This window comes from Anolis carolinensis, chromosome 2, assembly GCF_035594765.1.
Source record: "Anolis carolinensis isolate JA03-04 chromosome 2, rAnoCar3.1.pri, whole genome shotgun sequence".
Classification (NCBI taxonomy): Eukaryota; Metazoa; Chordata; class Lepidosauria; order Squamata; family Dactyloidae; genus Anolis; species Anolis carolinensis.
The window spans coordinates 138,687,921-138,709,170 of record NC_085842.1 but is presented as its reverse complement, the minus strand read 5'-3'; the positions used below and the strand labels follow the sequence as shown (position 1 = coordinate 138,709,170).

Here is a 21,250-nt window from a genome sequence, read left to right as displayed (position 1 = left end):
TTATCATTCCATAGAAGTGCTAGAACAAAGAATACCATATCTGATGCTTCTCATAATTAAATGTCTCGGGCATTACTTCTTGACATTATCTTGATTTTAAAACATGAATTTATACTTTCCCTGAGTACAGAAATATGTATACTATGGAAAAGAAAGCCACACCAAATAATCCCAAAGTCTTTTTCTGCTCTTTTGACTGTAGTCTCCATTTTGATTGATGAATAGGTCTAGGTATACAAAATACTTAACTGTTAAATATTTGAAGTTTTCTAAATAATGTGGATAATACTCATCGGTATTTTTGTTTTCTCTTTTTTTTGTGAACTGTAGTTCTTTTTATTTTTTCTTCATCATGACCTTTTTTTTTTTAACAGAAGGAAGTTAAACGAGTGGTGAAAATTAAAATTTATAATAGTCAAATTTGAAACCCCCACGTTGAAATGGTCTTTCCTTCTAAAAACCTTTTGAAGGGATCCCAGACTTTCCTAAACTCAGAAGGGTCTTTTGACTGGAGATACCCTGTCAGAATGTCCATCTCAGCCACCTCCGTCACTTTCACGATCCATTCCTCCATTTCTGGTGTTTCCTCCAATTTCCAGGCTCGTGCATAAACTATTCTCGCAGCCGTTGTCATCAAAGTGAAGAATTTATCATGTGGCTTCAGCAGTGATGTGTCTGTTATTCCTAGTAGGAATATTTCTAGGTGCATGGGTATTTTTAACTTTAGTATTTTTTCAGTGGTTTTATGAATCTTAATCCAAAAGTTTTTTGCCTTCTTACAAGTCCACCACATGTGGAAAAATGATCCTGTTGCTTGTTTACATTTCCAGCAAGTGTTTTTTAATTGTGGCTGTATTTTGGCTAATTTAACAGGTGTCATATAAGCTTGATAAAACATTTTGTAGAAATTTTCTAGAAGGGAATAGCTTCTGAAAATTTTTATTTTTACTTTCCAGAGGTATTCCCATTCATCTATGCTAATCGAGCGACCAATGTTTTTAGCCCATTTTACCATACACTCCTTGATATATTCATCTTCTGTGTGTAATTTTAACAGGAGACTGTAAAGCTTAGATAGTTGTTTATTTCTTGATTGAAGTATCTTATCAAGGTCTGTCTTTTCTTCTTCAAATCCTGTATGCACATCTTTTTGATATTGTTGGTGTATTTGTGCATATTCAAACCAGTTCATGTTATAGCCCTGTTGGTTTATTTCTATCAATGATTTCAGTTGGAGGTTATCTTGTGTTTTCTTGAGTATTTCCGCATATGTTGGCCATCTTTTACTGCCCTTTGAATTTCCACTTTGTTTGAAAGCTTCTTGAATCGAGGTCCATTGTGGTAATTTTCTGTAAAAGAATTTTTTGTATTTGTTCCAAGTATTCATCAGAGTTTTCCTAATTGGGTGTTTATTGAAGTTTGAGTCTTCTGCCACTTTCCCATAAATTAAGTATGCATGTAAGCCAAATTGTTTCCTCCTTGATACCTCCTTGTGTGAATTCCTAGGTTAGTCATGGGTGACTGCTTGTGTAAGGTTTTTTTGTAGTTCTCTGGGCTGTTAAAAAAATCTTCCCTTCCAACACAAGGGGGTAACCAGAAGTATCCAAAGAGCTATTTCTGATTTGGGGGGAAAGGAATTTTTTATGTTGAACAATGCAGGGTAATTCCAACATCTTATTTAAACTTATTTGTTCCTTCCCCCTACCCCGCCTGATATATGACTCACATTCCTCCCATTGCACCCTCTCTCCACCAGTAAGCAGCAACAGCCCTTTTTAGGTTTGACCATGTGTTTTGGCCATTGCACAAAGAGCCATAAAATATTACATTGAGTTCCATCCCAAAAGATTGATAAGGGACACATATTCACATACCTGCATGCATAAGTCACACATATGTGCATGTGATTCTAACTGCTATGTGTGTATGTCACTAGGTCTGCTACCCACATGATTGCATCATATCAGCATGAAAGCAAAGTGCTATACGGTGAAATTTCTCTCAAATGGCCATGTTGTTTCTTGTTGAATGTTTCAGTGTAAACAATGGTGGTTTTCATGCTAGTGAGACTGTAAATCCACTTCAGTACTTTTCAATACTTTGGAGAGCTTTTTTTAGTGTTTGGCATAAAACTTCACCACTCCATTGACAGGGAAGCCACCAGCTGTCATTGATGTGTAGCTGGTATCCTTTAGTGATGTCCCCTTGGGGTAGGTCTGTGTTGCCAGCAAGTATGACTTTGTGTTTCCATGGCATTCACAACCATATAATCTCACCATAAAGGACCAGGATGAGAACTCTTGTCAGTTCAGATCAATGACCAAACCCTCCTGCTGAGGTCAGCCCATCAGCTGGCAATTGCCAAGAGGCATCCTTGAGAAGCAATTGCTTCTCTCTTTTTTGACAGAGACAATGTCCCTGAGATCTCTTTCCATTAAAGGAGTGTAGCTTTCATATCTCTTGCATCAAATCTAACTTTGAAGATGGCAACTGTGGGAGTTGAGGATTTTTATTTAATCTCTGTCTATAGCAGTCCTCCCTCCAAGAAATCTAAGCTTGAATAATAATTTGAAAGGGACAATATTTAAATTAAAAAGGTGCAAAAACTAGATGGATAAGTGTTACAATGGGGAGGGAGAGCCAGAGAACCAGGGCAGAGGGGAGAAGAGACGTGCATCTCTTTGAATCGTCAATATCTCAGGGCAAGGTTGCTCCAGACGTAATGAGAATCCCTATGAATTATCTCTTGCCTTTATTGTCTATTGCTACCAGGGAAGGGGGAGGAGGAGAGCAAACCAACTTTTTTTTTTTAATTTGGACAGACTTAAAGAAGTGGCATCAAATTTGAAGGGCACCCTATCAATCTGTTGTCCTAGCTGCATGAAATTGTATTTCCCTGCCACTTCATATCTTATTTGCAGCAGCTGGGCTGTAAGTCATTGGTGATAACATTCTTTATTATGCAGCCGTGTTTATGAACTGTGCCTGGAAAGAGATGATAGAAATATGCAGCAATATGCAAAGGGTAAAGGGGGTGTGTGGAATGGGAGGAGGGGAAATAAATGCTAGTTGCTACGGCAACCGGGGGGCTATTTTGGGCATCAAATTTTGCAAATGATGAAAAGCATTTTTATGCAGTGGTTGGTCTTGCCATGATGAGAAGATGTGGAGACTACAAAGCACACTGCGAGATAAGATTTGAAAATGCAGCCGTTTATTTTCTTTCTCTTTGTTTAAATTTTAGCTGGAATTCTGTTTTTGTCAAAAATGTCTTAGGAATGGCAATCTATGTCTGCTAGTTCAGTGCGTGAAGTGAGGATGTTTTAATTAATAAACACAAGGGCAGCTAAGTCATTTAATTGACTTTTCCGTGATTTCTTTGTATGCATTCCAAGCCCTTGTCAAATTTTAAAACAAGGCAACATTCTGAAGATCTACCACACACACGCTTTTCGTGCAGCCCAGTGCCCAGTCCGCCCACTCTGCAGACCTTCCTTCCTTCCAGAAAGAGGTTGAGTGCCTTTATGTGCCTTCTTACTGAGAGGAAGATTAGCCTGATTACTTAGGCTGATTCCTTCCCTCCTCCATTTGAGAGTTAAAGAAGCTAATTTAAAAGATGCCCTTGGGTTTTCTTGGGGACTCTGATTTACTAGAGAAGCAAAAGAGCAGTTGGATATTGTCTTTTTCCAACTATATTTGAAAAGATGCAGTTCTTTAATATCACAAGGAACCTAAGGTAGGATGTATGCCATGACAGAGGGGAAATTGTATGAATCATTTAGCAAGCCTGAGCTTTATTTGCTAGGATGTGCATTCTGGTAACTGCTAAGTTAAGGAATTCTGGGCTGGTTGATCAAAGGAAGAGGAGACTGCTGCTGAGGGGGAACAATACAGCAAAGCAAGATTGCACACTTTTGCAGTCTTGCTCGGGAAAGGAAAGCAATGAAACTATGAAACCACCTTTTGGTCTCAACTTTAAAAGAACTATCCAAGGTGCTGAACCTTCCCATAAGTCCATATCTTTCATGGTTTCTTTAAAATGAAGACTAACAAATTAAGACCAAAGCAGATCACTATCACATTGCTGTGGAGTGGAAACTATTAGTCACCACAGCCAGTGAGCCTTTTGAAAATCAGATTCTTCACCACTAATCTCCCTCTCACACAAATAATGGCAGTGGGTATACTGGAAACCACTTCAAGTTATAGGGTTTAACAATTCCATTATCTTGCTTGTCTGCCTTAGACACAGCCAAATGGACAGGGGACTGTGACTGGCAAGCCATCGGCAATCTGATCAAGAGCATACCTATCATTCACAAATCTCTTCCCACAGAAGGACTCTTCTGATGGTCATATAGCCAAAATAGGAAATCCTCAAGACACACATATGCTTTTATTTCCATACATTCTCGCTTTAGGTGACTTTGAGCTTAGGAAATTGCTTAATTACTGATAAGAGTATCAGGAAATATCCTAGTAGTTACCATTATAATTGTTTTTAAATTGTTTCTTTTTCTGCTTCTCAGAAATAGCTAAAAAGGACATCGTTGGCCTTGACTGTTGCAGATGAAGCTGTCACAGCCTAACAGACATTCAAAATAAACACTGTGCTGAGCCCCATTTTATAACCCCATATAAATAAGCATCAGAATTTGGATATCATTTGCTAAAAACTGGGACAATACTGTGTGTTGCAAATTTTAAAAGAAGAAAAGTGGAAAAAGACACATCTTTCTGCTTTCTACCATTGTATCATGCTTCCTTTCATACATAGACAAATACAGTTTACACAGCTGATCTCAAACAAACTGGAAGCGTTTGTATTTTGACATTTCATGTGCAGACATTTCCTCTTAAGTGAATCAACAATAAGCTAAATAAATAATGGTCCTTTTAACAGTTCTTTGATCATGATTCTCATCCCCTTCTAAAATCCGATCAAATGACTGATGCCTTCCCCTTTCCCACTCAGTGCTGGTAATGTGGCCAGGATAGAGTGGAATAAACATACAGAGCAAGTGCATTAGTGCCACCAGTATGGAAACTCAATTACAATTTTATTTGCAGCTTAAAATAAAAGTGTAATGATTTGTTAGGACTAGGAGCTACCTTGCCTCAAAAGAGTACAGCTTTTCTTCTGTATCTGGTTCTGTAGAAACTGCTCCAATGGCATCCAGGGTGATTTTCATATGTAAACTTACTGCAAAACTGACCCTTCACTTTGACACTCTCCCCCAAGACCAATAAATATATTATCCTCAAATATGTTTTGTTTCCAAAATTAATCATTGAGAAATAAGGCTGTTTATGCACTGGGAGAGGCATCTAGCAGTCTTCATTTCAAACTGTGTGTCCGACCATTTCAAGTGGTAAGATTTTCATTCATGGGCCATTCATTGTCACAGACATATAGCAAAACAACCTGTACTTCTCAAAGGGAGTTTGGTGGCATCTGTCCTTTGCTCACTCTAATGTATTTTAAAGTATACAGGTCCAATTTGAGCACAAAAGTGCAGTTGGGGCAGTATAAGACAATGAGCTATTCTAAAGTTGGTCTAATAGAAACTTAAAATCTTAAAACAACTGATTGTCCGTCCTTTGTTTAATACATAGAGGACCATAATGATATTGTAACCATAAAGCAGTGGTTCTCTATCTGTGGGTCCCCAGGTGTTTTGCCCTACAGCTTCCAGAAATCCCAGCCAGTTTACCAGCTGTTAGGATTTCTGGGAGTTAAAAGCCAAAACATCTGAGGAATCACAAGTCGAGAACCACTGCCATAAAGCAACTGACATGAACCAAACATTTCTTTGACAAGGATCCCTTCCCTTCTATAGCCATCTAACATTGGGCAGATTCATTCTATCACTGCAGTATAGGATGCAAATCCTAAACTAGTTAATCCTTATATGAACCAAACAGAATTTTTCTGGCCACATAGGACAAAATAATATTCCTCTGTAGTATTCTGAAATGTTGTAAAGTAATTATTCTGTGTACAAAAACATATTTTTGTAGAAAAAAAATCTTTTCAGCACAGAGAAATAAGCGATTTATGAACTAGTGTTTTCTGCACAGAAAACAAACCTTTTTTTCTTTCTGTGTGCATAACAGGGATTTGCACAAAAAGGCGTGTGCTTTTTTAATGGAAAATAATTTTTCCACAACAGTTTGGGTGCTCTGACTATTGTTGTTTATTCATTCAGTCGCTTCCGACTATTCGTGACCTCATGGACCAGCCCACGCCATCACTTTCTGTCGGCCGTCACCATCCCCAGTTCCTTCAAGGCCAAGCCAGTCACTTCAAGAATACCATCCACCCATCTTGCCCTTGGTCAGCCTGTCTTCCTTTTTACTTCCATTTTCCACAGAATCATGATCTTTTCCAAGCTTTCCCGTCTTCTCATGATGTGGCCTTTGCCTCTAATATTCTTCCCTCCAGTGAGCAGCCGGGCATTATTTCCTGGAGGATTGACTGGTTGGGTCTTCTTGCGGTCCAAGGCACTCTCAGGATTTTCCTCCAGCACCAAAGTTCAAAAGCATCTATCTTCCTTTGCTCAGCCTTCCTTAGGGTCCAGCTCTCACATCCATAGGTTACTACGGGGAATACCATTGCTTTTACTATGCTGACCTTTGTTGCCAGTGTGATGTCTCAGCTTTTCACTATTTTATCGAGGTTGGCCATTGCTCTCCTCCCAAGAAGTAGACGTCTTTTGATTTCCTGGCTGCAGTCTGCATCTGCAGTGATCTTTGTGCCTGGAAATATAAAGTCTGTCATTGCCTCCACATTTTCTCCCTCTATTTGCCAGTTATCAATCAGTCTGGTTGCCATAATCTTGGTTTTCTTGATGTTTAACTGCAACCCAGCTTTTGCACTTTCTTCTTTCACCTAGAATCATAGAATCATAGAATCATAGAATAGTAGAGTTGGAAGAGACCTCATGGGCCATCCAGTCCAACCCCCTGCCAAGAAGCAGGAAATCGCATTCAAAGCACCCCTGACAGATGGCCATCCAGCCTCTGCTTAAAAGCCTCCAAGGAAGGAGCCTCCACCACAGTCCAGGGGAGAGAGTTCCACTGTCGAACAGCCCTCACAGTGAGGAAGTTCTTCCTGATGTTCAGGTGGAATCTCCTTTCCTGTAGTTTGAAGCCATTGTTCCGTGTCCTAGTCTGCAGGGCAGCAGAAAACAAGCTTGCTCCCTCCTCCCTATGACTTCCCTTCACGTATTTGTACATGGTTATCATGTCTCCTCTCACCCTTCTCTTCTGCAGGCTAAACATGCCAAGCTCTTTAAGCCGCTCCTCATTGGGCTTGTTCTCCAGACCCTTAATCATTTTAGTCGCCCTCCTCTGGACGCTTTCCAGCTTGTCAACATCTCCCTTCAACTGTGGTGCCCAGAATTGGACGCAGTATTCCAGGTGTGGTCTGACCAAGGCAGAATAGAGGGGGAGCATGACTTCCCTGGATCTAGACGCTATACCCCTATTTATGCAGGCCAGAATCCCGTTGGCTTTTTTAGCTGCTGCATCACATTGTAGGCTCATGTTTAACTTGTTGTCCACGAGGACTCCAAGGTCTTTTTCGCACACACTGCTGTCAAGCCAGGCGTCCCCCATTCTGTATCTTTGATTTCCATTTTTTCTGCTGAAATGAAGTATCTTGCATTTGTCCCTGTTGAACTTCATTTTGTTAGTTTCGGCCCATCTCTCTAGTCTGTCAAGATCGTTTTGAATTCTGCTCCTGTCTTCTGGGGTGTTGGCTATCCCTCCCAGTTTGGTGTCGTCTGCAAACTTGATGATCGTGCCTTCTAACCCTTCGTCTAAGTCGTTAATAAAGATGTTGAACAGAACTGGGCCCAGGACGGAGCCCTGCGGCACTCCACTTGTCACTTCTTTCCATGATGAAGATGACACATTGGTGAGCACCCTTTGGGTTCGTTCGCTTAGCCAATTACAGATCCACCTAACTGTAGTTTTGTCTAGCCCACATTTTACTAGTTTATTTGCCAGAAGGTCGTGGGGGACTTTGTCGAAGGCCTTACTGAAATCTAGGTACGCTACATCCACAGCATGATAAGGTGATAAGCCTCCTCAACTCCTCCTCACTTTCAGCCATCAGAGTGGTATCATCTGCATATCTAAGGTTGTTAATGTTTCTTTCAGCAATTTTAACTCCAGCCTTGGATTCGTCAAGCCCTGCACATCACATGATGTGTTCTGCGTACAAGTAGGATGAAAGTATACAGCCCTGCCGTACTCCTTTCCAATCTTGAACCAGTCTGTTGTTCCATGGTCTGTTCTTACTGTGGCTACTTGGTCTTTATACAGATTTCTGAAGAGACAGACAAGGTGACATGGTATCCCCATACCACCAAGAACTTGCCACAATTTGTTATGATCCACATAGTCGAAGGCTTTAAAATAGTCTGACTATAGAAAGAAAATTAATTCAGTTGTTTTCAACCTGGGGTCCCCAGATGTTTTTGGCCTTCAACTCCCAGAAATCCTAACAGCTGGTAAACTGGCTGGGATTTCTGGGAGCTGCATGCCAAAAACATCTGCGAACCCCAGGTTGAGAACCACTGGTGTAGATGCACCTATTGTCAGAGCAAAGCTTTTATAATTGCCCTTGACTTTTCAGTCTTTTAACAAAAATATTCTTGTACTTGAGCAATACTGTTGCAGATTTTATTCTGATCCTTTCAATTGATTTCCTGATGTAATTTAAAAAATTATGGCTTTCAAAATCTGCATGCTGCTCAGAGAATAATGTATTGTTAATGGGCAATAAAATGTTGTTTTGTAATACTAATAAATTCTAATAAAAATAAAAATACAGTGTAGTAATCTCAATGCATTTCACCTTAAGGTCCTTAGGGGAAAAGGAAAGGATATGAATGTAACAATACCTAGATAATGAACTACCCACCCAGCATATCTGAGGAATGGTGCCCTGAAAATGGTGCCACTGTGCTCATGTAAAATGCCAGCAGGAAGCTGTGGGGGAGCTGCGGGCGTGCTTTTTCCATGTGGTTCTGCCATGAGTCTGACATTTGCAAGGTCTTTGGAGTGTTGCTATAGGGCTGTTCTCTGTGCAAACAGCATTCGGATGATATCTGGGGATGCAGAACAAGCATAGAAATGGAGCTTCGGTGCTTCTCAAAGGCGGGGGGGGGGGGGGGGGGAGAGGAACCTGTTTGTGTTTTCTCATAAAAGATGCAACTATAATAGGAAATACACAATCACAAATGAGAAATTAGTTACACAGAGACAACCTCATTTTTTCCTGGTTTCCTGAATATCAGCAGTTAGAGTTTTCATTTATAGTGTGAAGCTTTGGTGATAGCTGGTTAAATTATCTTATATGCAATATATTGCTGAAATTTGTATGTGTGGGTGTGTGAATCTCTAAGTTGTGTGTTGACTTATGGTGACTCTATTAATTTTGTAGGGCTTTCTTAGTAAAGGAATATTCAGAGGTGGTTTTGCAATTCCCTTGCAAATGTAGAGTACAGCAGTCTCCTATCCAAGTTTGAACTAGGGCTGAAACAGCTTAGCTTCCAGGATCAGACTTCTTGTGCATATCAGTTGCACCATGACCTACAATGAAAAGTACTCTGTCAAAATCTGTATTGTTTGGCTGTTATATCCATCTTCAAATTGCCTGTTGAGGTCATATTTGCTGAGATTCTGTACAGATGGTTTTCAGATGCCATGATCATTCTCCAGTATTAAATTTATCTATTTATTTATCTATTTATTTATTAAATTTTACCTATAAGAATTCAAATCTTTCCAAGGAAGATTACAAATAATATCAACATGCATTTAAAAATACACATACTTATAGAAAACGGCATCAATATATCTCAGCTTATTGGGATGAAATGGCAGGTGGGTTGGAGGGAAAGAGCGGATGTCTCCAGCTGGCCCAGTCTAAATTTGTTAAGAGAATACATTGCCAGGCAGAAAGTTTTTAGTTGAAAACTTGCATTTGGGGCAGGATGCAACCCACTTCCTGACGCCTCCTACTTATGACCGCAGAAATGGTTCAAAGTGGGTTTTCTAGGGGAGAAGAAACACCCATTGTATTTTAACCTGCCCTCTGCAAAAGAGATGGGCAATATTTGCCAACCCTCTGTAAAGTTTAGGTGAACATTTTAGAGATAAACACTGAGACACATATTGAAGCAACAACAGAATGTGTTTAAGATGGCAAACATCAAGGAGGAAGAACAGAAATTATTCATAGCTGCAGCAGTTTGCTTTTGTCTATCTTTTATGGCCGGCCTGCCCAGTCAATTTTAACTATGAATTTTAAAGTGGTATTTTATTACTATGTATGATTTTAATGTATTTTAATCTTATGGCCATGTCTTTTAATATATGTGGTTTTAATGGTTTTATGTTTTTATCTATGTATTTTAACTATGTTGTACCCCACATCAGTGAGCCCCTGGTGGCACAATGGGTTAAACTGCTGAGCTGCTGAACTTGCTGACCAAAACATCAGCAGTTTGAATCCAGGGAGCGGAGTGAGCTCCCACTGTTAGCCGCAGCTTCGGCCAACCTAGCAGTTCAAAAATGTGCAAATGTGAGTAGATCAATAGATACCGCTCCAGAGGGAAGGTAACGGTGCTCCATGCAGTTATGCCAGCCACATGACCTAGGAGGTGTCTATGGACAACGCTGGCCTTTCAGCTTAGAAATGTAGAAGAGCACCACCCCAGAGTCAGACACAACTAGACTTAATGTCAGGGGGAAACCTTTACCTTTACCTTTTATCCCACGTCAAGCTTTGAGGAGAGGTGGGTAAGAAATGATAATAATAATAATAATGAAAAGCAAGATTCCACCCTTCCTCTCCTTTCCCTCCTGCTGTTAACTGGTGCAAACAACTTTTGCAGTTTTGATTTCAGTTTTCAGCAACTGAAGTAAGCTGAGGCCAAAGGAGGAGAATGAGAAAAAGGAGAGACAACTGGGATATTTTAAAAGCAGCTAAAATGGGATGACAGGGGAATAATCTATTATATTCTTGCATATCATGACACTTGGAGGGTACAGGGTGTCTGAGAAATTTATGAAATTCTTTGAGTACTTTGAAAGAGGAAACACAATTTTCATTTTATTTCATTTATTTGATATTCCAACTTCCTTCCAGTATGGGGCTCCTAAAGGAAAATTAATTCTGCAATTGCTTTCAATACACTTTTCAATAGAATTTAGTACTCTAATTCTCTCTTTAAAAGATATAAATGTGCTTGATTGGCATTAGACACATTATTGATAATTGGAAATATGATAGCTTTTGATTTTTTTCAAAAAAAGAGACTAGAATAGTAACCAGCTCTCTGATTAGCACCCAACAACAACTCAATTACCTGAATTTTAATACTAATACTCTTTCTGTTTCCTAGGACATGGAAACAGCTACTTGTGAATTTCAAGCCAAAGAAAATGATGAGCTCCACAAGAACAGAAAGGTTTGCTTCTGTGTTTTGCATTGCATCATTTAATTGTTGCATCATTCAGTAAATACACTTATTTTTGATATCAAAGCTCCTTTTCCAAGTATATGTCTTACATGGTGTATAAGTAACAAGCAGGCCCATAGGAATTATCAAGATGTCCTGGAGAAAAAAAAAGCCCTTTTGATCTTTTTATGAAGGGATTTCCTTAACTCATCACATGCTAATTAAGGCGGCATAATTTCCTGAAATTGAGGGTTGGGAGGGGGGGTTGCAGCATGATATGCACATGAATGTGGTGGGTTTAAAGAACAGAGTACTTGTGTGTTGCTGCATGGAAAAAATGTAGTTATCACATTTGGGGTGGGGGTGTAATACATTTTTGTTTCTGAAGATGAATTTGTTGATATTGTTTTGCATGAAATTTCCAGAGGAAGCTATACCAATGCCTAATTGATGTGGACTCTCTATTTTGTCATTAAATCATAAGGTTTAATTTTATTCACATAATATTGATATTAGCCTACAATATAAGCAAGTAGTCAGTGTCTGGACAGCCTCGGGCAGTACTAAATGATTTCAAGAAACAATGACCAGGTTCCAAATAAGCACTTAACCTGATGAAAGAAACACTGAAGGTCAAGGAAAACTTTGTTCTGGGGGTTTCTTGGCCCTTCACATATTGAAGGAGTCCGGAGTAGAGAACTGTAGCATTTCAAATGGTGAAGCCATATGTGTCTTCATGTTTTCCTACACAAAATTCGTTCAGTGTACACCTAGTTCATGCAGCCAATCTTCATTTCTCTTGCAACTGGCAAGATTTTTGTGCTAAAATAGCTGTGGGAACCTAAAATACCATAGGTTGGTCTGACCCATATTCTCCCCTATTTTTTGTGAACTCTCAAATTGTACATGTATGCACTTTCACCAGAGGCATGCCATTTCTGATGCCGTTTTGATTATGGCACAAGTGAAGGTGTATCCTCTTTCTAGGGGTGTGACTACAGGGGTGAAAGTGAGGGTATTACACCATCTGACATAAGAATTCTGCCCTCTTCTATGAAATTTACTTCAGTTCCCAAGTGTTTAAAATTACTGTAACTTGAAACTTTAGAAACAGAGTTTAGGCATCCAATCCAGAGGGGCAGGCAAAGTCACCAAAGGGATGAGAACACAGCAAATGTTGAGCCTCATAGTTCTAGGTGGATTTTTTTCAGTGTCTCCTTTTTTGCAATGTTGGAAATATGGAGACTGAAGAAAATTTTCATCAAAATTCTTGTTTAGAGATAACAATGCTCTCATTATGCATCACCCGAGCTTTTCATTTTCTTAGAAGAGCCATCAGACTGTACAATGTACATAATGTACAATGGCCACTCCATGCTGATACAAGTAAGCTAGTTTCCATTTGCCCATACATGCTTTACACAACAAAACAAAGAAATTATGGGGTCTCAGCTATTAATAGGATCCCAACATAGCAAGAGGACTCCATAGCATCAAATTGGCATGGCATCTAAAAAGGCATAGCCACCATTGCAAAGGGCAGTATGCATCAGTATTGTTTTGTATTGCTTTCAGTATTTCTTAGTATTAGATAGCATTCTGTATCATAACATAAAATATTATAGAACCAAACTGCACCCCAGGCTAATGTATATGGAGTGTTTCATGTTTAAGAGAGAGAAAAACACGAAAGATAACATAAAAAGTAGGAAGCAGGATATGGAGTCATGTATTACATAAGGAAAATAATAAAAAGCCAGATCCCCTACTTTTAAAGAAGTATGCCATATTACTTTGCATTACAAAATGGCAGCATCCGTCTCTCTACATTCTGCCAGTAAATGCATATTGCTTGGTGATGAGAGGGAGGGAGAAGAAAGTGATAGAAAAGGTTGGTTTAAGAATTGCTTGCTTTCTTCTTTCTTATTCCTCACTATCTGTGGATCAATGTGAGGAACAACACATAGGACAATATAAAGAACTCTGTATTCTGCTCTCAAGCCAATTTGATATGTGTCAGGAATTGTCCATCATCCAAGTCTGCCTGTAGTTGGAAGGCAACTGCCCTCTCATTTATCTTGCACAAAAAGGGAAGATTTGGTACTGGTTCAGGGAATAGGTAAAGGTAACGGTTTTCCCCTGGCGTTAAGTCCAGTCGTGTCCAACTCTGGGGGTTGGTGCTCATCTCCATTTCTAAGCCGAAGAGCCGGTGTTGTCCATAGACACCTCCAAGGTCATGTGGCCGGCATGACTGCATGGAGCACCGTTCAGGGAATACTTTTTAAAAAAATAGTTGCACCATTGCTTTTTTAAACAAAATGGAAATCTTCTCCTGTGCTAAAATAGTTATTGAGATCTAATTACATCTCTTCCCTGGATGTCCAGTGAAAAAGGACAAGTTGTCTTCCTTACTTACCGTTGCAGTTTCTCCACGTCAATTCCATGTCCTAGGACACAGAAAGAGTAATAATATTAAAATACAGATAATTGAGCTGTTGTTGTATGTGCTAATCAGAGAGCTGGTTGCTATTTTAGTCTTTTTCTTTTTGAAAAATAAATCAAAAGCTGTTGTATTTCCAATTATCAATCATGTGTCTAATGCCAATCAAGCACATTTAGATCTTTTAAAGCGGGAATTAAAATACTAAATACTATAGAGAAGTGCACTTCAAACAAATGTGGAATTAATTTTCTTTTAAAACTCTCATCAGCAGTACTCATCAATGGATTCTAATCTAGTGTAATCCTCCTACTGGATTCCCAACAGTTAACTTCTGCTGCAATGTCATTGTCTCAGACCTCTTCACCACAACCATATAAAATTATCCACATTGAACTGGATTATATGGCATTTTGGACTCATATAATCCAGTCCAAAACAGATAATATTGATTATCTGTGTTGTTAATCTGCATTATATGGCAGTGTAGAAGGGGCTTTAGTTAGGTCTTATGAGAGAGATTGTATCTGTGAAACAAAGAGACGGAAACCAACCTTTGGTGTGAATGGCTCCTAGTGATTCATTGTGGAATGGTTGAGAAAGTGCCAAGAAAATGGAGCATCAGTAACTGGAAGAGCTAATGTGTATTGAAACACGCTAAAGTCCTTTGAATTGGTAGGAATACAGTGTTTTAAAGTCAGCAACTTGGGTTTTCCTGTTAGAGATTATTGCAGGATAATCCTACCATGCTATTGAGGATTAGCTGCTCTAGTAAGGATTTGATTTCATGACTAGATATAACATTATTGTCTAGGTGTGCTCTCTATTAGTTCTGTGTGTCTAACTGCAGTTTTAGGAGAGGTGGGCATTTGGAGCTTTTCTTTTATCTCATGTAATAAAAAAGAAACTTGTCTAATTTTGATGTTTAGGACTTTTGGCTTATTTTCTGATATAAATCGAAGAGAAATGCTGCAGGAAGGGGGCCAGAAGGTAATGGGACTCAACAGTGTATCAGATGAAATGGGTTCTAGTCCAATACATTACATGTTTTTTTTATTGGGTTGGAAGTTACGGACAGGAATTCAATGTCACTATCACAGAACAAGTCTTGCATATCAGCTGGTATCGTATCACAAGTGTTGCTGAGAATTTCTCTCTGACAATTTGTTAGACAAATTCCCATGGCATTTTCCCCCTCAGAGTTTAGACTGATTGCATTGTGTGCGTGTGGAACGCTGTATGATCTCTAAAAACCACAAAGAGCTGTTATCTCTCTGGGGGGATCAATGCATTTCAACCAGGGGATGGAGGGAGTGGGCTGATTACTTTGTGCTAAGAAAAGCCTGTGTAAATTTGTTCCTTTTCTAGACATTCATAGGAGCCTTTTGGGGGGCAGGGAAGCATTCTTAAAGCAATACTTCTGTGTCCAAAGGAAGATCTGCTCTTGGCTTTTGAAAACCCAGTGGAAACAAATGAACACATACAGTGTAATAGGATGTAATTAGTGAACTCCATGAATCTCACCGCTGTTTTATTGCCTTATTCAAGTTACTCCAGATCAAAAATAAAAATACTTACCAAATATTTCTTCTGTACGCTCAAATCACTTGTATTTTTAAGACAATTTTTTAAGCTTTGATAAGAGTTCTAGGGATTTTCCTCCTTTTTCATTCTGGAATGGTTTGTTCCAGATAGTAAAAAATAAATAGGATACCGATGTGCATAAATGCATTTGCAGTTTTCTATTGTAAAATCGCTTTCAGTACAAGACAAACATCAGGATTTTATCTAGTGGAGAAGCTTCCATTCATAAACCTTTTGTATGAGAAAAGGCACACCCAGTAACAACTAGCATAGGTAGCTAGATTGAAACCATGTATGTTTGTGTGTGGGAAAGAGGGGTTTTTCTTACTTTCACAATTTTCAAAGTTAACCAGTATTTATTTATTTATTATTTAAATCATTTCTATTCCGCCCTTCTCACCTCGAAAGGGACTCAGGGCAGAGCACAATATATATATATGGTAAACATTCAATGCCGGAACATAAAATAAATTATAAACTATAAATATACATAAACAATAATAACAGTTGTCTGCACTTTAAAGTCAATTATTTAAAACCATCACGGATCAGCCATATATGTATTTAGTTTTCCATATCTATGGATTTTACATCGACACATTCAAACTTCTTGAAAATAAATATATCATAAAGGAAGCAGGAGAAACATCACTAAGGGACTAATGTCTTCAGTCTTAATGCTACTGCTGAGATAGCCCAATCCTATTCCCTGAGGCTGAGCCAGGAAGAGAGAGACAGCAAGGAAAGAAGAATTATGGTTCAACATAGGAACCTTGACTTAGGCTTCATCTACAGTGTAAACATAAGACATCTGATCACCACTTTAATTGACATGGCTCAATGCTATGGCATCATGAGAGTTATAGCTTTACAACTTCCTTGCCAAAGAGCACTGGCTCCACACCAAACTACAATTCCCAGAATTACATAGCACTGAGCAGGGGCAGTTATAGTGGGGTAAAACTGCATTAGTTTTACAGTGTGAGGGTACTTTGACTTTTCAGCCTCACATTTTGTTTTATATATATATATATATATATATATATATATATATATATATATAGCATGTGCGTGTGTGTGTATACACACACACACACACATACATATATACATATATATACTTCCCAAAATTACTTATAGGATACTATTCTTTCTCCTTAAACTGTTAACTAGACATACCCTTTTCCTCCCAACAAGCTGCCTATTACATAGGGGAAAGTAATTACCCATTCCCTTTGTTATTAACCCTCCGTGTGGAAGTTTCCAACCACCCTCCCTTTCATGGCATTTCAAAGCTTACTCCTAAGATGCATTTCTGATATTAAATACAATGAGATGTCTTCTTTTTAAAAAAAAATCAATTAAATGTATTCCTACTGTGACTCTTTATTCACAGCAAATTGTCTCTGTAAATAATCTTCATCAGAAGTCAGAACCAATCCCCATTAGTTGTTTAGATTAATTAATGAGTCCCCCTGGAGCCACCCAAATGAATTCAATTTAAACGTCAACAACTTGGCTACAGAGTTTCCCAGGTTGGCATTAAGACAATATTAAACCTGCAATAAGTCACATTTAAAATGTTAATTCGGAGAAGCTCTCCATTTAGAGCACTTAATTAAATCCTTAAATAAACTGCATGGGCTCAGTACCAGATGGTTCTGCATTTTCATTGCTGCAAAGAGCCTTGAAGTCATTGAGGGAAGTAATATCGGAGGCATGGTGAAGATAACCAGGATCTATAGTGTAATAAAATCTAATCTTGTTTCCAGCCGGGAGATTCAGTGTATGTACACAACCCAGGCTAAAATTGTAAGTTAATTACATTAACCCCAGTGTACTCTGGTATCTGAGCAGCCACGAGATGAAATTAGTCTTTTTCCCATCATAAGATTCTTTTCAACTTCAGTATATTAATTTTTCACCAAATACTTACTCATAAGGAAAATTGAAGTTAATATAACCAAAGACAAAGTAATGTAGTCTTAATATTCTGAAGGGATTAGAAAAGGCTGCATAAATACACTCAGCAAATGTCAGTCACTTGGAATAGATTTTAAGGAAATGGAGGGAGGGGGAGAGGCAAGCAAAAAAGATTATAGCATCCAGCTGGGTTATACATTATGCCGAGGTAAGTTGGAAGTTCCAATGTCAGGAATGCAGGCTGCCCAATAAATAGCTTGGAAAAGTGGCCTCTGACGGGAAGCCTAGTTCTTGAGGGAGCATTTTGCACGTCCATGGCTGTTAATCAAAGGGGCAAGTATGTATATCCTCTTGCCAAATAGAGAAGAAGAAGGAAATGGGAGGAAAAAGAAAGAAATCTGGCAGAACTCTGAAGACTTAACTATGTCATTTTTATTTTTGCATGAGGTTATATGACAATACAATGTTCCCTCACCTATTGCAGGGGTTAGGTTCCAGGACCACCCGCAATAAGTGAAAATCCGTGAAGTAGGGACATTATATTTATTTTAATATTTATACATTATTTTTGTAGTTATACACTATTTTAAGTCTTTATCAACCAATTGTGTGTTGATAAATCACCTCTTTCTCCTCCCGTTGCCACTTGGGCTCCTTTTCTCTCCCTTTGGTTTCTCCTTCCTCCATTCCTTAGGCTGTAAATTGCAATTTTTTATGATTTATAATAGTCTTTTAGAGTTTATTGAAAAACCGCAAAACAGCGAATCCACAAAAAGCGAACCGCGAAGTAGTGAGGAAAGACATCCTGTTGGTGTACCGCCCACTTTGCTGCTGCACAGTCTTCCTTTCTGAGGTAGCTGGGGTGGTCAATGGCTAGGCTACTAGCGTTATCTGCCCTGTTGGGAGTGACTCAGGACTTCATGACCTCCATGACAACCATGGGTCTGTCCCAGTTAGTGTTAATGTGTAAAAGCAATACATCTACTCACTGAAAATCACTATCTCTAGGTTGAAAACTCTCTTAGAGGCCCCATCTACACTGCCATATAATGCAGTTCAATACAGTTAAACTGCATTATGTGGCAGTGTAAATGGGCCTGCAAACATTTCTCTTGTTAAAAGGTAAAAGTTTCCCCTGATGTTAAGTCCAGCTGTGACCGACTCTGGGGGTTGGTGCTCATCTGCATTTCTAAGCCGAAGAGCCGGCGTTGTCCACAGACACCTCCAAGGTCATGTGGCCGGCATGACTGCATGGAGCGCCATTACCTTCCCGCCAGAGCGGTACCTATTGATCTACTCACATTTGCATGTTTTCGAACTGCTAGGTTGGCAGGAGCTGGGGCTAAAGGCGGGCGCTCATTCCGCTCCCGGATTTGAACCTGGGACTTTTTGGTCCGCAAGTTCAGCAACTCAGCACTTTAACACACTGTGCCATCAGGGCAATAATTGTATATGTGCAATAATTAGGACTCCTGTATCAATGTATGTAGTGTTTCCATGAAACCATTGTCTTTGTTCATATCTCTGCAAGTGGATTGGAATTTGTGAATGTAATTAAATTCAGTTTATTTTCCAGAGATTCCCTACATAACAGGTAGATGTTAAAAGGGGTCCAAAGGAGACTAATTCTACCTTGAAGATGACCAGCAGGTTACTCATGGGAAATCCCTCTCCTGCCTTCTTTCTAAAGGCTTTTCCCTCAAATGTTCATACATGACATTTTTATTGACAGGGAAATAATCACTATGTTGGAAGCTTCCACTCTCCAGCAAAAATGAAGGACATTTTTTTTATTATAGTACATCAGCTGCTTGAACTTCTTAAGGTAAACTAGCTTAAGAAGATCAGTGTTTTAGCTGGGAAAATCCCATGTATAACCCTTGTGCCCTCTGATCAATGGCCTTAGCCTTGAGTTTGCCCCAAATTCTCTCTCTCATCCCTCTCTACCCCTCCCTCACTTCTTGCCCATCTCTGTCCCGCTTCACATCTTATCATCACTTGCCTCAAAGAATATGTGAGCCAAATACTTCAATCAAATGCTTCCAGAGGCTTTACACTTTCTTTCACTTCCCAAAAGTGTGAAGTTGTATCCATGAGGCATCTGCATGAGTTAGCAGTTAGAGGAGCATTGTAGAACAAAAATCTCTGTTCCTGATGGGGACATAAGACAATTGCTGCCCTTAATTTATAAACTTCTTACATACTATACCTGTTTTTTCCAATCTGATGCATGTACTCTTCTTCCTGGTGAAGGTTCAGTACCACAAGGACAATGTAACCTAAGATATTGTACTTCATCTGTACTTGTAGGTGCATGTTTTTTTCTAAATGCATGAAATATTGTGAAGAGTGCTGCCTAAAAATAAGTTTATTGGCTTTTATACCAGTGTGAAGTTGGACAATGCTTGAAAATTATACCATATTTCTGATGAAGTCGGTGAACTTTCATAACTGTATTCCTAAAACATTAATAAGGTTAGGTGTGGAAAAGTTGGAATACCTTATACACATCATATAATGCCAGTCTTTAAAAAAAATAGCACTGGCTACCAGGATGTTTCCAGGTTCAATTCAAGGTGCTTGTGATGGCATTGAAAGCTCTAAATGATTTGGAACCATGATACTGTGTCTATTTGAGGACTGAGGTCCGTGGGGGAGACCGTCCTCCATGTCCCATTAGTGAGGTCAGTACTGCATTGGAACATAAAAGTAGGCTTTCATCTTTAGTACCCAACCTACAGATGATTTGAGTCACCAGCTATTGAATCTGAGCTCATATAAAAGGGAGAGAAAAGAAGGATTTTGCACAATGCAGAGATGTTGAAGTAACTTTTCCATCTTTTATTTATGGGCACCAACGTTTACTTTCAAAAACCTGACAATGACAAGCTTTATTCAGACATTCAGTTAAACACACAGTAGCAGGGAACAGGATCACACTTACCCAACTTTTCCTTTATGTGTCCATGTTTAACTCCTTACCAATGATGTTGTGTCTGAGCTTTGGTTGAATATCCCTTATCTGAAATGTTGAGATTTGAGGACTTTTGATTTTTTCAGAATTTGAACACCTGTTTTTGCAAATACGTACTTAATGAAATATTTTGAAAGTGGGACCTAAATCTAAACAGGAAATTTAGGAAATTACCTTCAGACAAATATTGTCCAAAATTATCTTCAGATAATGACAAATGTGGTATAAAATTACCTTCAGACTATATGCATAGTCTGAAGATGATTTTATACAATGTTTGTCATATTTTGTACATGAAATTTTGCATACACTGAACTATCAGAAAGCAAAGGTATCACTATCTCAGTTCCCCATGTGGACGATTTTGGATTATGGAATTCCAGATAAGTGATGTTCAACTTGTATTAATCAGACTGCTATCTTACATCTTTAAAGATGTGTGAAATGTATTACTTTAAAATTAATCCTTAATACCTTACCTTCTGTTGGATGTATTAAATCTATGACTCACCCTAGACTGATTCTAAATATGAAAAACTTTCGAATCCATTGCTGCGGCATATTTTCATTTAGGCCTGGGTCTGTTGTTCACCTGAGTGAGGTGCTTGTCCTGTGGAGCAAATTTAGTGAATAAAGGGATAACAAGTTGTGATTTGGTGTGTGTGTATCACATAGCAAATAAATGTTCATGAAATTTCTCCAAAATGTCTCATTTGTCCTATACACATTGATGGAAGGAGGAAAATAACAAACTATCATGGATAAGCCCATGCTAATTGATATTCCCTACTTCTAATAGACTTGCAAGAATACAGTGTTTGTTTTGGGTTTAATTAATTGAAAGAGAGGGCT

The 21,250-nt window shown here is 38.8% G+C and overlaps 1 protein-coding gene across 1 annotated transcript in view; it reads left to right on the top strand.

Moving 5' to 3' along the window:
- The window catches only part of tnrc6c (trinucleotide repeat containing adaptor 6C), a 623,926-nt gene that overhangs the window by 55,941 nt on the left and 546,735 nt on the right, over positions 1-21,250 (top strand). The window contains exon 3 of the mRNA XM_062970647.1: positions 11,421-11,486. Within this exon, the coding sequence (XP_062826717.1) occupies positions 11,421-11,486 (66 nt within the window). The remainder of the gene's footprint in view (positions 1-11,420; positions 11,487-21,250) is intronic.